The sequence below is a fragment of the Triturus cristatus genome, chromosome 10, assembly GCF_964204655.1.
Source record: "Triturus cristatus chromosome 10, aTriCri1.1, whole genome shotgun sequence".
Classification (NCBI taxonomy): domain Eukaryota; kingdom Metazoa; phylum Chordata; class Amphibia; order Caudata; family Salamandridae; genus Triturus; species Triturus cristatus.
The window spans coordinates 858344990-858362459 of NC_140593.1; the positions used below are offsets into that span (position 1 = coordinate 858344990).

Below are 17470 nucleotides of genomic sequence, written 5' to 3' on the forward strand. Positions count from 1 at the left end.
GGGATGTTGAGGCACGAGATGAAAGAGTCACCCTCCCTGGTGCTCTGGAATAGACTCTCACGCCAGTCATCCGATTCATGACTCCCCGCAACCCCCCCTGGTCACTTTTGTGTCAAACTCTTTTCCTATTTCAATCATCATTTTTGTAGAGTAAGAATGTGTGACAATGAGGCCTTTTTCTATACAATGCTGTCAATCAATTTCTTGGCATTGTGGTGTCCGCTTCTGAGTCGGTGATGGGTGTGAGCAGGGTGCCTTGATTGTGCCTTGCGGGTATTTCTACTGGTGGTAGTCTACTGTGCGTTTCAGCCTCAAAACAAGACCAGCACACACTCCAACAAGGACACAACAGTTTTAATACTATGTAATTGTTTACATTTGATTTATTTAGAAATTGAAATTTACAGCATTTCACCCTACCCTCCTTCTGATTTTCAAACTTAACATTACTTCATTGGAAAAAATACTAACATCTGTAAAAGAAATATCATGGACTGCCGTTTAGGAATAATTTATGGTGGTTGTTATATGAGTGCTAGATGAAGAGATTGGATCTTCGATCCACAGAGAATAATAATGCTTAACTTAACCTGAGTCCCTGTCTGTGCAGTGGGTTCGGACAATTCAGTGGGCGGTAAGAGAACTGCACCTTGACTGTGCCTGTGTAGAGTTAAGGTTCTTTATGGTGGAGAGAAAGCAGGTGTTTGCATAAAGGCATAAACATGCTTAGTCAGATGATGAAAAACACTCATGCTTGTGTAGGCCTCGTCCAGGCATAGGAGTCATTTGGAGGAGAATGCGTATTTAGGCTCAGTACTTGTTTTGTCACAATGGGATATACTTCTAGTGTTGTCAGGAAGAGCATGTTGTCCTGCTGAAACTCTGTCTTCCTTCTTCACCCAGATGCAGGCGCCCATTTTGGTCGTGAAGCAGCAGACCTCTCTCATGCTCCTCTCTTCTCCTGTAGCGAGAAGGACTGGCATCGTACCTTGGCGGTCACCTCGCCGGTCCTTAGAGTGATGCCAAATATGTCTTCATGATATCTGTTCTGATCCTAGCAGGGGGAAAAGATAAGAAAAAGTATGAGGAAAGCACTATCAAAGAATCTATATATCTGGCCCTCATTAGACACAGCAGCAAGCCAGTGATACAACATACCAAGAGCATCTTCTATTGGGACCACTAATAACAATTTTGATAAAGTAGTAAACTACTCCCTACTTGAGAAAGTTAGGAAAATAATATTTGACTACGGATTGAAAATTATTCAAAAGTACATAGCTCCTTTACTGACCTGGGATTTATAAGAAACGTATCAGTCCGCAACAACAGATGGAATTAATCCTTACCCTCTGCTAGAAAGTCTAGGATGGCACTTAAAAGCCTATAGACTACAATTTCAGAATCTGAAGTGGAGTCCTGGTGAAACGCTCAAGGTTCTGTATTATAAACACAAACATTTGGATGATTGGTGGTTTGCTCCCATCTCTCCGGTAAGAAGTAAATAACAACACCCAAAGTATGATTATGCAACATAAACTTGAAGAAAGCCATTGAGTGGGCTTGTGCATAATGGGTCCTCAGATTTTAAACCTCATGCCATAAACTTTCCTATTAGTTCAGGAAGCAGGGCTTTTACTCGGACCAATCCCAAAAGTAGCCCTAACACTCATAACCCAGTTCAGGAAGTCTGACTTTATTGTAAGCTCATATTATGATTTCCTTTCTTGCTCTAATTAACCAGCAGCCAAAATAAAAACAAACCCCCTTATCCAGATATCTTCTGGAAAATCACTATAGTATGATGTCATTAAGAGAACAACCAATCAACAGTAACCTGCATCAATAATAGTCTTGGATGCAAGCTACAAGCCTTCTTTTCTTGTTGATCGCAGTTGAGATGAGTAAGCCTTTTTGATCTCCTCGGGCCGCCCTTTGGGAGTTTCCCCATTCCAGGCCAACACTCACAAACATACCCTGTACCAGGCAGAATCGTTTCTCCGGTTTCAGGAGTTTCTACTGTTGACCTCCTTTTCCTATAAATCCGTAAGAAGAGAGTGATGGAGGTTCTACCTCAAGTATATCCTCCAAAAGGATGCAACACAAGAATTACTCTTGAGGGTATTAATATGTCAGCTATATTCTATTTGCTTTACTGACAACTCTTAGATGTGGGTCATCAAAAGATTTTTGAGAAGTCGTCTCACCCTCAATTTATCGAGCCATGCTTCATCATTTGATGACCTCTCACACCGGGGTAGGAGCAAAGCCGCCCCGGTGGACTCAACTAGGGAAAGCTAGTCTATCCCTAGGAGATCTTATAAATCTCAGATCAGGACAATGCACTGCGTCCTGTTTTTTAGGGGAAGAAAAAGTGAATATTGAATATACCTAGAGGTATACTCAAAATCTAATTTATTCAGTGAGCACCTCTGGTATGTTTAAAAACCTTAAAAAGAATCGGTCATTAAGTGAAGCACAATGGATCACCTGACTTAGTATTTACGTGTTACCAGTTGAGACAACTTCTCAAAAATCTTTTGATGACCGACCTCCTTTTCCTGTCGGTGCTGGAATTGGGCTATACATTCATTTCTTGATAATTTCAAATCATTTTGTTATTAATATTAATATTGTTATATATGGTTAATCTTATTCCTGTTGTTCTTACAAATTCAGAGTGATTTACTTGTGGAGCCTTCATTCACTCAAATTAATCTTAAATTGTCTAACAGCCTCAATATTCTAGTTATCATGTCAGAAGATGATTCGAAGTTTAACGAAGAGGCAAAAGTGCAAGTATTTGGAGAAAACCCTAATTCTTTTTATTAAAGATTCCATCAATCAGGCAGTTTCAGGCTCTCTGTCAAGTACCTCTAAAAACCAGGAAGCCTCAATGCAGAGCACATTAATGCTCTCAAAATGATTCTTGTTCATTGGTGGATAAAAACAGGCCCTTTCTTAAAATAAAGGCATTTTAAAAAAAAATACCAACACCCAAGTTTCTTGTCATCCCCCATGATAGGTTTCTGATTCGATGAATGATCTCTTTCTCCCTTTTAAGGTCTCAAATCTGAGTGATAGAGAGCCGGACCAGGTTAATAATAATACGGTTGAAGATTATGACAAAGACCCAGCTCTTTATTTCTGGCAAGGGTCTACAAGGTGAAAAAATAATTCAAGTTGTATTGGGTGAATGTTCTCAAACCGTTAGCAAAACAGCCCTATATTTTTTGGGGGGATCCCATGTTTAATCCCACCTTAATTCATCACCCTATAATAAATGTATCCTTCTGACAACGTAGCGAGCGATGTTTCCCTACATCTTTGTCCACCTTTAAATAAGGGGATTATGCTTTGAATGTCCTCATCCCTCACTGACTGGCATCATCACAGCTACCCACCCACTGATTGCAATATGCTTTTATTTTTTAACAAATATGGCAAGGATCCGAAAAAAGAGGTGGTTGAATTCTAGTTGAGTTCCCAGGGTAGGGTCTTGGATTTCTCAGGAACGTTAATTAGGATCTTGACCTAGCTGAAGAAGCTAGAGCTGAATGCTCTCGAGTTGATCAGGAAACTTTGCCAGATTGGTACAGAGGGCAATTTGCATGCTGGGCGATGCGAATGCTGCCATTTCTCAAAGAGGCGCAGAAGTCTACTATTGAAAATTGATTCGGAGCTTGGCAGCCTATCTACTAAAGAAGAGGGTCAGCAAGCTAACGGCTGGTAGTTTGGACACTCTTTCATCAAAAAGATGAGTAAATATAAGGCAACCTTTGCATCCATTGACAAAGCACAATTCTCTTGAAAGAAAATCTTTGGCTCTAGAGGTTTTGGCAGGGCCAGTAAAAGAAGGAGTCAGTTTTTCAGCCACTTCCTCTGAAGGAGAAATTATTATTACAAAGGCACCTTTGGTTACTCTCAATCCGCATGGCAAATTATTACTTCAGCTCCTTGGATTCTACATATGGTTCAAGGTTATTGTATAGACCTTTTTTAGATTCCTTTCTAACCTTTTGCTCATCACCATCTGTTTTACTCCCTAGAGCAAGCTCACTTGATATCTCAGGAGAGTCACACACTACTAGTGAAAGAGACAATAAAGTTTGTCGACTATGATCCCTTGGGTTTCCTAAACACAATTTTATTGGTACAAAAGAAAAACAAGAAATTTCTGCCAGTCATAAACCTAAAATCTTTCAACAATGTTGTTGTTTACAATTATTTCAAAATGGAAACAATTGTACACCTAAGTGATTCACTCCTCGAGGGTGAAATAGATGGTTTGTCTAGACCTTTATTATGTTTATTTCACTGTTCTGGTTTGTGTGAACTTCAAGAAATACCTACATTTCCAATGGGAACATTGCATCTTTCAGTTCAAAACTATTCCCTTTGGTCTCTTGTCCACGCCTTGGTGCTTTCCAAAGATAATGACATGTCATAGCTTACCTAGGAGCTAAAGGGATGTGCTTGATTGTCTATCTGGATGACTTACTTCTAATGGCCAAGGACAAGGATCAATTGCTGAGTCAGCTAAACATGTGTACACAGTTGCTCCAGAGTCTAGCCTCCCAAATAACTGCAGAAAAGTCATCCTTCACTGCTTCAACCCAAGTTGAATTCCTGAGGTTCTCTCATCGATATGGAGGAATCAGTTCTGCAGTTGCCTCAGCAAAAAGTCCCCTTATAATGAAAGATATACTACACACTTTAGATTCCTTTCTCATCACTGTCATAGATACTCCGGGTGTGGCCCCATAGCAGGCAGCCCCCTGCTCTAGTTTGCACTTTCACACCCTTGGGGCCCCAGCACCTGGTGACAGGGAACGCTACTCTTGGCGCACCCTATGGTGGCACTCCTATCCCCCTAACCTGGCTGAGAGCTCATGTGGGTTGGGTGGTCCCCCCCCCCCATCTAGACGTATAGCAAGTGGCAGGGGAGGAAATGCTTACACTCTGCCAATTGTGTGCCTCCCTGTCCTAATGTGTGTTACTGTGCTTCCCTGTCCTAATGTGTGTTCCTGTAAAACTTATTTGGCACGCACACCTGCCGAGCCTTACTCAATGCCGATGCTCAGGGTGCAGGGACGACATCGCTTGAAGATGAACCGCCGTCCCATGTCTGAGATGCTTGGGGAGATCCCGTGAGAGGCTGTAATCTGGGCAGCCATCTCGAATGACGCCTGCATATAAGTCCCTGTTCTGGAACCAGTGATGCTGCGCATTGAGAATACTGCAGAGAAAGCATCGATCTGTAGTTCCTTTGTCATTCCATCTGCAGCTGACTCCTGGAAGTTTGATAAGTGCTTATCGGCTGTGGGGGTGCAGATCTTGGATGTTCATATTACTGTTGTGGGCCTTTGGGGGAAATCAGTACCATCTGCCGATATCTAGCTTGGCTTAAACATTACTGGACATTGTCTGGGAGGTAGCAGGAGGACCTTGATTGTTTGGCATGGCTTCCACCTTCACCTCTTGAACCGCTTGTTTACGGGCCGGCATTCATATCCCCGTGTATGATGTAATACATGGTCGGGGAGTATCATTTCCTAACCCATTTTAATCTTGCGCTTTTGGTTGGTTGTAAGACTTCTGACCTCTTTCGTTTGAGGGGCGGACACAAAAACATTATTAATAGCGTGTTGTTGTTTGCATGTGCTGTAACACGGAGCTGATAAGCTGGACTCTAGCTCAGCAGGCATGAGGCATTTGAACTGAAGAGAATTACAGTGATTAGTCAGAGTTTTGGCACCGGTCTGTGCCATAGTCCGTAAAGTATTAGCTGTTGGTTGCTTATGGTGTCAAGTGGCAGTAACCGTATATGTTCGGATGGTGGATCTTCCATCCCTCCGCATGACATTGTTATTATAGTTGATTATTTTGTCTTGGTTTCTTTATTTGTTATTTTAGTTTGCTCTAGACTCCTTCCCCTTGTGCTCACTCCGCTCCCACCATGTTGAACTTCTGATGGCGACGGCATGCTTGTGATGGAGTCTGTCCATTCTGCCCCCGCAACAGGTTCACCACACTGGACTGAAGTGAAACTTCTTGGGGCCACCAGACAATCACCCTAAGGTCCTTAGCACATTTTGTTGGCCTTCTGACTTAAATCAATTCAGGTCATTTTTCCAGGTCTCTTTGACTATTGAGTTTAGAAAAGCTAAAACGTCACCATATTCGCAGAAGCCTCTCTTATTCAGACACAATACAACTAGATCAGGAACCTCACATAGAGCTAAAGTGGTGTTTGTACCATTTAGGAACGGCAGAGTAATTTTTGCTACTACCCCCAATCTAGTCTTTGAATCTGATGAATGTCTAACAGGTTAGGGCACAAGATGTGGCCAGTACTTGACTGGGGGTACATGGTCAGAAAAGGAGTCACATCTGCATATCAACTATTTAGAGAGGCTTTCAGGCTACTTTGCAATCCAAACATTTGTAAAAAAACAAATAACATGTTCAGTCCAACTAAGGATGCACAGCATCTCAGCTGTGAAACACATCAATCACCTGGGAGGAACAAAATTCAAACCCGTAGCAGAACTCAACAAATGTTTTGGGAGTTCTGCCTTCGGAAGAAACATTCAATTAAGCAGAATATTTCCTATAAAATCTCAATGTAAACACCTATTGTTGCTACACATATCTGCACAATTCCAGATATAGGCGTCTTCCTTCATATTCAGAAAAATGTATTCTTTATTGAGACTCATGTCAATAGATCTATTTTCTTGTTTGAATGCTCAGCTCTCTTTCAATTACAACTGGAGACCAGATCCTCGGGTTGTAGCAATGGATGCCTTTCTTCAGAGCGAGTCTTAATATCTCAATTACGACTTTCCCCTTTTAGCGCGATTGCAAGAGTTTTAGCTCAAGTATTTCATCAACAGGCTCAATTGGTCTTGATAACCTCTTTTTGGTATCTAGACAGGGATTTAGATCCCTTTTCAACAGATGGAACCTTGTGTGTATATGTCCTAGCCTCACTTGCTTCCTAGGGTAAAGCATATAGAACAGTGAATACTTACAGGTCATCTATTTTTGCAGAAAAGATCAGAGGGGATGGAAAACCTGTTGGAGAACAGCCATTGATTTGTCGACTTTGAAGGGAGCATGATTTTCTAAACCTCCTTTACCTAATTATAACCAGATGTGAGACGTTAATATTGGAAATGTTAAATTCTAGGAATGATAACATTATAACATTGACCTTTCAAATATTTGCCAACTACATCAACTATGCCTCTGTGTCTGGTTCTCTAAAACACCTATCTGAAGTCAAGGTTTTAGATGTTTCTTCAGTTCATTATTCCCCGACGAATGTTTGTTTTCAGGTCCAAAGGAGCACAAAAACTAATTTGACATGTGTGCATTATACATAATTTCTTACACAGCCTAAACTATGTGTTGGAAATAGTTTAAAAGTGTTCTTGCTAGAACAGCAAACTAAGACCGTCCTCTTTTGTCCAATTATTAGTTTCTTTTTGGAAAACTCACAAATTGGTCTCTTCAACTACCCTAGATTGCTGGGTCAAATGGATTATGAGTTCGGTGGGCATAGACATTCCAGGTTTTGTACACGCTCTACCAGAGGGGCCATGACATCTGAAGCATTTTGGGCTGGTGCAGGTCTGGAGAACATTTTTAGAGTGCCAATTTGGCCCAATGTTTTTACCTTTACACCTTCTATAGCAACCCTATTACTCATTTAACAAACACTACTGTTTTTATGTTTTGATGAAGCACAATACTAGCCTCTGGCTTGTAATAAAACTGAGATTTCCCCGGCTTTAGTGAAGTTAAGTCTTGATTTTATTAATGACATGGAGGAGATTATTAACTCACCACTTTTATTCCAACCATCCCTTTTTAGGTCTCGCCTAGCGACGTAGCGAAGCTGCTCGCTAGCGAGATCTATTGTCGCCGACCTTTTTGCGCTGCGGGACAGGATAGGTGCACGAGCTTGAAAGACATCAGCTGTGAACGCATACGGCGGCGCTGTGCACGCTCCTATCCCTCCCTGTGTCCTGCTCGCTGGGCCTTCATGGACAGGAGATGTGCATGTGCATGCACAAGCGTCTATTTTGCTCTCGCCAAGTCCTCCGGCAGTGCAGCAGGTCAGCCGCTGACCACAGGTACTGCAGGTCAGTAACGCACTTTCCCTCCCTCCCCCCGTCGGCTCCAGATCACCTTACTGCCTGTTACACGCTTTCCGTTGCTTTTTTCAGCTTCGAGCTTGCTTTGATCAGAACACTGATTTCAGTACAGATTGCATGTTAACGATGCAGCAGAGACAAGACTAAGAAACTCTCCTTTGAAATATACTGTACGTAAGAGGCGTCTCTGAGTTAGCGCCTGCGCAGAAGATTAGATTGGAAGTGCGGGTATGCTGCAGAGACCAGTCTCTCGCCTCTGAGAATGAGAGATGTGAGTTCGCTCTTAACACCAACGTCTTTCCACCGTGCATGAGCGATTCCTGTTGAGCTAAATCTGATTTTCTACAACAGAGTCCGATACCAAAAAATGATTCACTCTAAGGATCGGTAAATAAAAATGATTCACTCTAAGGATCGGTAAATGCAAGGTCTTGGTACTTTAAAAAAAGATTATGCTGCTGGAGCCGGGGCATGGGGGCTGTGCGCATGACTGTGACCGGTACAACGAACTGTAATGCAGGGTCCTGCCAGTTGCTGCTACTGCTCTGTGCCCGACACATAGGCATTGGAGCTGGCTGCTGCCTTCCACAGCTACCGGTAAGTGCGGGACATCCTGACAACGATCAGAGCATGAATATTCATTGATGGGTTTTAATCATTAAGAACACTGCTGCGTGTTTCTGATCATGCTATATTATCTTGGAATAAAAAGAGAAGGTAATTGAGTATTGAAAGCCAGAACCAATAGCAACCAGCTGCTTGGACCATCAGCAGTTGATGTAACCGGGGACCTTCAAAATCTGAACAATCAGCTTTGCTGCTACAAAGTATGTATTTACGACCAATTGCTGGTGTGCTATCCATGTGCATGTAGAAATCTATGTAGGCGATAATACTGAAGGCAAGCAAGAACAAGCATTTGCAATGCAATAGGTCTCGCATTTTCTAAACTTTGACCTACTGGCATTGTAAATGACAATACTTTTTATTTATGTGCACTTTGCACTTATAGTCGTTGCTAGCAGGTTTTCAAAACACAAATAAAAGGCGTTGTCATTTGCAATACTAATAGCTCAAAATCTCGCAAATGCGAGACCTATTGCATTGCAAATGCTTGTTTCTTCGTAGCGCCGACTGTAACAACAACTCCTTTCTCTTAAGAATCTTCATCAATCTACCAATTTGTTTGGGCTAGTGACAAACTCTTCTTCTTTTCTATCTACTTCATAGAAGTGATTGATGATCCTTGATCAGCACTTGTTCCATCTTCCTTCAGACATGGCCAAAAACATTTCCTCTCTTCTAATGGCTGTCATAAATATAATTGCTATATTTCCTATGATACATGATCCTTAACTGCTCTAGCAAGAAAAGAGTGCTTGTTGCTTGCAGTCAAGACTATTATTGATGCAGGTTACTGTTTATTGGTTCTCTTTATGACATCATACTGTAGTTGTTTTCCAGATGATCGCTTGGAAAGATAGTTTGTTTTTATGTTGGCTGCTGTTTAATTAATGCAAAAGAAACAATTGATGGACGGAATACTGGACAATGCAGATATTCACCCCCAGTCACAAGGATTTGGCTTAAATCCATCATTTGTTTGCTCACCACACCACCCCAATTTGGACCCAGCCATATGCAAATAAGCCTTGACCCTGTTCCTAGTGGGAACAGTCCAGCCCAAATTGCCAAGTCAGGTCCTCCCTGGACTGGAAACAAGCATCCTGGGACCGGTTTCAGAGCATCACCCTTCATCAGCTAGGCTAGCTTGAATACCAGTGGTGCAGTGAACAAGGGACCCACGTCTGGGCATACCCTTCCCTCTTAGGGCGATAAATGCAAAAAAAAAAAAATTGATGGACGGAATACTGAACAATGCAAATATTCACCCTCAGTCACAAGGATCTGGGTTAAATCCATCATTGGTTTGCTCACCACACCACCCCAATTTGGACCCAGCCATATGCAAATAAGCCTTGACCCTGTTCCTAGTGGCAACAGTCTAGCTTGAACTGCCAAGCCATCTCCTCCTTGGACCGGAAACAAGCATCCTGGGACTGGTTTCAGGGAATCAGCCTTCATCAGCCAGGCTAGCTTGAATCCAATTATGTAGTGAGCAAGAGACCCACGTCTGGTCACTCCCTTCCTACTTAGGGCAACATATGCAAAAGAAACAATTGATGGACAGAATGCTGGACAATGCAAATATTCACCCCCAGTCACAAGGATCTGGGTTAAATCCATCATTCTTTTGCTCACCACACCACCCCAGTTTGGACCCAGCCATATGCAAATCAGCCTTGACCCTGTTCCTTGTGGGCACAGTCCAGCCCGAACTGCCAAGTCAGGTCCTCCCTGGACCAAAAAAGCATCCTGGAACAGGTTTCAGGGCATGACATTTCATCAGCCAGACTAGCTTGAATCCAGTGGTGTAGTGAGCAAGGGACCCATGTCTGGGCATACCCTTCCCACTTAGGGCGACATATGCAAAAAAAACCAGTTAATGGATGGAATGCTGGACAATGCAAACATTCACCCTCAGTCACAAGGATCTGGGTTAAATCCATCATTCTGGGGCTGGACTGTTCCCATGAGGCACAGGGTCAACACTGATTTTTATATAGCTGTGTCTGAACTGGGGTGGCGAAGTGAGCTAAAGAACGATGATGGATTCAACACTGATCTGTGACTGGGGGGTGAGTGTCTAAAAAGTTTCAGTGCCCCATCCATCATCTTGTGTTTGCTTTGTCCGCCCTAAGTTGGCAGGGTATGCCCAGACGTGGGTCCCTTGCTCACTTTTTCACTGGATTCAAGCTAGCCTGGCTGATGAGGGCTGTTAGCCCGAAACCGGTCCGAGGATGCTTGTTTCCGGTCCAGGGAACACATGGCTTGGCAGTTCGGGCTGGACTGTTCTCATGAGGCACAGGGTCAAGACTGATTTGCATATAGCTGTATCTGAACTGGGGTGGCGAAGTGAGCGAAAGAACGATGATGGATTCAACCCAGATCTGTGACTGGGGGTGAGTGTCTGAAAAGTTTCAGCGCTCCGTCCATCATCTCCTTGTGTTTGCTTTGTCCGCCCTAAGTTGGCAGACGTGACAGACGTGGGTCCTTTGCTCACTTTGCCACTGGATTCAAGCTAGCCTGGCTGATGAGGGCTGTTAGCCCAAAACTGGTAACAAGATGCAGCCGGATTCAAGCTAGCCTGGCTGATGAGCGCTGTTAGCCCGAAACTGGTCCGAGGATGCTTGTTTCCGGTCCAGGGAAGACATGGCTTGGCAGTTCGGGCTGGACTGTTTCCATGAGGAACAGGGTCAAGACTGATTTGCATATAGCTGTGTCTGAACTGGCGTGGCGAAGTGAGCTAAAGAACGATGATGGATCTGTGACAGGGGTTGAGTATCTGAAAAGTTTCAGCGCTCCGTCCATCATCTCCTTGTGTTTGCTTTGCTGTTTAATTAAAGCAAGAAAAGAAAGCATAATATTCGCCTCCATGTCTTCTAGACTTTCATTCACTAAAGCTTGTGAAATCTCCATTTTGTCCAAATCCTTCACATAACATCGGACATCAATATTTTTCCTGCGGAGAGTGGGGTCACATAGCCAGCAGCTGTTGCAGGGATTCTGTGGAAACAGAACTATGCCTGGGATCACAGAATGTCAGTATGTAGGGACTAAGTCACCATACCACATCAGTACCTACGGGTCCAAATCTTGACTAACGCATAGTGCCTTATCTGTCCTCCTACCAATCCCATAGTGACAGGTAAGATGGCACTGAAGAACACAACACTCTGGTCCCCTCAGGGAACCATGGAAACAGATCATCGCCATTTCATTTTCTCACTGAAGCATGTCCATATTAAACAAAACAAAGACATGAGAACAGTTTACAAAATGTATTGAAACTATTGTGCTCCATTTCATAAAAGAACTGCGCTGTAACTATAACACCTATGCATGCTAGCAAAAGTAAACTGTATACAATGAGAAGCCATTCCATGTTTAAAGATATACCTGACTCAGCCTATCCTCACTACGTGGGCACAGTGATATATCATAGATCTCTGGGATTAGAACCGAACCCCATACCTACTATTATTGTTAGATAATCTGAGGTTGCGCAAGGCTGGCGCATTCAGGACCTCTTCTCTGCAAGAATGCCTCTCTCTGTTTTCAAATGGCACGTCTCCATGTATATGTTATGATGTGTCTTTTTTAAAACAGCAGATGTGAATGTATGTTGTGTTTAAATGCCAAGCTACGTTGCTAATCGAGCACAGTGTTGTTTGACCTGGTAAGAGATGTTCAGAGTCCCAGAGAGAAGAACCAATAACAAAAACATGTGCGTCGTTTTCTAAAATAATATTGTGGCACACAAATAAACATGCTTAGTGTAACGTGTGCAAAGCAAAGCAGCCTACAACTTGCAGTTAGTCTAAAATATGGGAGAAGTACGTTGGCACTAAAGGTAACTCATGACTGAGTTATTCTCATAAAGCTGTGGCAGTAGTAGCAATGGAGACTGGATATACTAGGGAGAAAATGTATTGCATGAGAGAACCTCTGAATGCTTACACCAGCAAGCCCAAATTAGGGAGCACATTTTGTAAAATTTTGTTTGACAAATGAATGCTAATATAAAAGGGGTAGGAAAGTTTGGGTCACGTGTACATTGGGAAAGTAGCAATAATATTGATTTTTAAAGAGAGTGAGGAAGGTACTATGAGTGTTTGGGTCATCCCAACACTACCTGAGGATTTGATTCTGGGTGCCAGGTTTTTTGCACTTTGTTTAGGGAAAATATCAAAACTGAAGCTTAAGTTGAGTGGAAAAAGGAAGCCCTCTTAGCCACGTAAGAAATTCAGAGAAACAACAAAGCTAGGAAGACAAGAAAGGAACAAAGAATAGTGAAACAGAAAGGCAATGCCATTTACTTTGGGGAATCAGGAAGATATTATTAATCCTTCCTCCTTAGCAACAGAAATTCTATACGAACACCATTAGAGCTTTAAAGATTACCAGTGGGAAGATCCGACATTAAAAGTTGGCCGGCAACAAGTAGTAGAGTCGAATCTGGCAATTATAAAGTAGGGCCATATTTTCTGATTGGCCCTGGACTGATATATAGAATATCAGGAGTACAAATGTTGAGTAGTACCAAAACCTTTTAGAGAACAGGTATTATATCTCACCCGCAATCAAACAGGAGGGTGCCATATAGGAGCCGATAAAAGCTACTAAGTGGACAAGTTTTACTGTCAGAGTTTTTTTCTGGACATTCACCGCAAGTACTATTCAGCATATCATAGATGCCAGTTCTACAATCCTAAGATAATACGAGATAATGTATTTTCTTTAACTATAATTGACGCTCAATTTAAAAGAGTGGGAAGGAACGTATGGGGTCCGTTATTTCCTTCCTCCAAAGGGATCCAGTAAGTTCTTGCGTTAGTGGACTGTGCCACCAGGTATTCCCAAAATTATTCCTTTACCTAGTATGACAACAGCTACAGTAGCACAATCAATGATATCTTTTTGGTCCAAGTTTACCTGAAATAGTCACAGACCAAAGAATTTCATTTACATTAGAAATGATGACTCCAACAAGTCATGTGTTATGAGTACAGCAGATAAGAACTTCAGTCTACCGTCCAGAGACTGATAGATTAGTAGAATGGGCTAGGCACACACCTGCTCAGTGCTTGGATACCATTGCGGGTGATAGTGTGCTATACAATTTACATAATATAACATACCCTTCCCCCACATCCAAGGCCCTGTTGTGCCTTGTCTGGAAAGAATAGACATCACACCGGAGCCACTTTCAGTCATGTGACCATGGACACTAACAGAAAGGCACATTTGGTTTAGGTAGAAAAATGCCAACTTTCTAAAAGTGGCATTTTCTGAATAGTAATGTAAAATCAGACTTTATCTTTAAAGGTTATTTTAAATTACAGTTCAGATAAGTAGAAGAGGTATTTATCTGCTTCCAAACTGAAGTTGCCAATGATTAACTGTAATAGGGTAACCTAGTGTTAGTCTATTGGAGAGTTAGCCTTGCTGCAGTGAAAAACGTCTTTAATAATTTTAACACTGTCGGCACAAGTAAAACTTAAGTGCACATGTCCTCCTTTTTAACTACCATACACCCTGCCCTGTTTACCTCTAGGTTTACCTTTATGGGTGACTTCTAAGTGCTAAAAAGTAAGGTTTAGGCCATACAAAAGACTTATTTTGTCAGGTCAAAATGGCAGTTTAAAACTTTACAGTAGCAGGCCAGAAACATGCTTTAAGGCCCTACTTCAGTGGGCGGCACAATGATTGCTGCAACCCAATAGTAGCATGTAATGTATAGGCCCTTGGTGCAGGTAGTACCATATACTAAGAACTTATAGGTTAATTCAATGGCTCAATCAGGGGTATCCCATTTCTACCATGTATAATAGGGAGGGCCTAGACATTTTTCAGCTGATTAGCAGGAGTATGCAGAACAAAACGGGTTCAACATAGAAAGGCAAAAATCTCTAGGGTGACCCAAAAGGATCCCAGGTCCAACAGTAATTAGGCATACAAAATAAGGCTGAGAGAAGAGAAGGAAGTCTGGCAGGGGTATCTGGACTGAGGAATGTAGATGAGAGAGCATTGGAGGGACATAAGTGAGTACGGGGAATACCAGCATGCAAAATGAGAAGGGCAAGCAGATGGGGCAAAGTGAGACAATTTAAAGGAAGAATGGGTAATAGAGCAGATGCTGCTGCAGATGGAAGGGTTCACCAAGGACACATGTAACTATGGTAATGGAGAGTATAGTGGAGGCAAAACAGAACTGAGATACTTGGGAAATTGTTCTGTTAGGTTGAAATACAATAAGAGGGAAGGTCTGAACATGTTTCACAAAAATAGAGAAAGGGCTCATGCCGAAGCAGCTTTTCAAAGTTGTCGTTACTGCCTGTGGAGGGAGAGGAGAAATACACTTCACTGTATTGATGGAGTGGTGAAGTATCTGGAACCTTTCTGATGGCAACAACTCCTGCAATGGTCGGTGTGCCGAGGGTGAAAAGCTCTGGAGGCTTAAGATGAAGAATTCAATTGTAAACTAGGCCACAATTTGCCATTATTGATGGGTTGCTAGGAATGGACTCGGCGCTCACTGTGGTTTAGCCTGTCAGTATCCTGGAGTGAGCATAGGTATAACTCAAGGAATGCTCACAGAAAGAAAGAACATACTTGGAGCAGGATGAAGGTAGCAGAAGTAGCAGAAGTGGAGGTGCTCATTCCTGGGCTAGATGCAAAAAGCAGTTAGAATTAATGGCGGGCCTGAGCAGTTTTGCAGGATGGCCTCAGCTCGAAAAACAGCCTAGGCCCTGAAGTTCATGGAAGCGTAGGGAGGCCAAGAAATGAAGGGGACCAGCAAGATGTTACAGGGGAAAATAAAGGAGGAATGATGTCTATTCACCTCAGTCGGAGCGAAAGAGCTGAAAGAATTACTGTAGGGTGTTTAGGATAAGGGCTGATGATGTATTATGTGTGGTGTGAGAAGGGTCTTTGCACCTCTTACAAGGACTTCCTGTGGTTCTCTAGAACGCATGAAATGAGCAAAAGAAAAGCGACAAGGAGAAAATTGTGAGAAACATTGTTTGTACCTTTGCGTGAAGACTGTCCTGTAGTTTTGATTTGTCGCCTAAGGGTTTGGTTTTAAAAAGGGAGCCGGATTAATTCAGGATGATACATCATTTGTTTTATAAAGACAGTGGTTAGGCCAATAACCACTGGATAGGTTAAACTAACTGTGCAATCTTAAATACCTCTATGGATCAAGCAGTAAAAATTGTAATGCTTCATAAAAATGGGCCATGTTGACCAGCCAAACACCATGTGAGCCTTTAAGCTGTTGCCAGTGCCCCATATCAGAAACCATCTCTTGGGTTTCACACCAGAATGACCCTTCAACGACAATGAATGCCCACATATTAGTTTTTCAGTGTTATGTCTGGTTTTTGAGTGCTTCAGTATGTTCTTTGAGTGGTTGATTAAGAAAGAGCTTTAAATAGAAGAGAGTTGCACACCAACTGAATGACTACATTTTTGAAGATGTAGAATGAATTGAGCATTGCATCAAGGCTATGGAAACATTAAAGGAGGCGACATGAGCCTACTGGAAGAGGGATTGATACATCGATGCAGGAGTCATGGTTATGTGTAGATAAGGTCAGCTGTGATATGTTACAATCTGGCCAAAAACGTGACTTAAAAGCTGCTAGGGACCTTCTTGGATCAGCGGAGCTTTGCCATGAAAGTATTCCAGGATCTTTAGGTATGAGGCAAGTTTCTGATCAATTGTAATGCAGTGTCCTTGTGAAGAAAAGCATTTTGATGTGTGTACAATTGCAGTTGTTAACTTCAGCTTTGTGGGAAGGGTGGGGGGGGGCAAATACAACGGGTTTCTGGCTCTTTTCTGTCTCCTAGATGCAGTATTGCTCTAGGGACAACTGTGGGTGAATCAGACCACATTTTCTGGTCCGAAATGTGATGCATTGGTGATGTTCTCAACAAGCACATGGCTAAAAGCTTGCTCATTCTGGGGTGTGTGAGTGCCTTGTGGCATACGTTTGTGTGGAAGGAAATCACTGACACTGCTTCCCACTTCAAGGGGTCCTCCTCAAAAACATGGTGTCTGAAGCAGGCTCATTGTAGATACTTGTTGCCCAAAAACCTCTGGAGTTTTGATCTCTAAGTTACCTTACCATTCAAACACTTGGTAGGTATGAAGTGGGTACTGAGACATATTGTGGTTTCTCCCTTAGTCAGACAGTGGCAATCACGTGCTGTCCTTCATCGAATTGTTGTTTCAGGTGGGGAAATCAAGACCCATCACAAAAGTTGTTCTGGTACATTTGACCCTCGTGACTAAGAAGAAAGGTGAGATACCAGTGGGTTTCCTGGTTATGAAACTGCTAGTTGGTGGTGTAAACCACGTGGCACCCCCTGGCAGAGGGAAGGACTTCCTCACCAAGTCTCGAAAGAGCGTGACAGAGAAGATCCCAGCTGCACGTAGGTGCTTTGGAGTACTGAGAGCCAGCAAATTAGGAGGAGATAGAATGTACAAGGATGACAGCAGGTAGTGAGCATCAAAGATTAATAGGCGGCGGAAGAGAATTATGTCAGGATCTCACAAATCAAATATAGGGGTAACAGTGGTACAGGGTTACAGATACGTCAGAATTGGCCCCCTTTGACTAACTACTAATTTGGCAGTTTCATAAAGGCAACCCGCTGATGCTGCGGGTCAACATATC

The 17470-nt window shown here is 42.7% G+C and overlaps 1 protein-coding gene across 4 annotated transcripts in view; it reads right to left on the bottom strand.

Moving 5' to 3' along the window:
• Nucleotides 1–365: 365 nt before the first annotated feature.
• Nucleotides 366–17470, bottom strand: part of NOS3 (nitric oxide synthase 3) — an 819509-nt gene continuing 802404 nt past the window's right edge. For all 4 annotated transcript variants that reach the window (XM_085628483.1, XM_085628482.1, XM_085628485.1 and 1 more), the window contains one exon: nucleotides 366–1054. In XM_085628483.1, the coding sequence (XP_085484609.1) occupies nucleotides 944–1054 (111 nt within the window). In that variant the 3' untranslated portion in view covers nucleotides 366–943. The remainder of the gene's footprint in view (nucleotides 1055–17470) is intronic.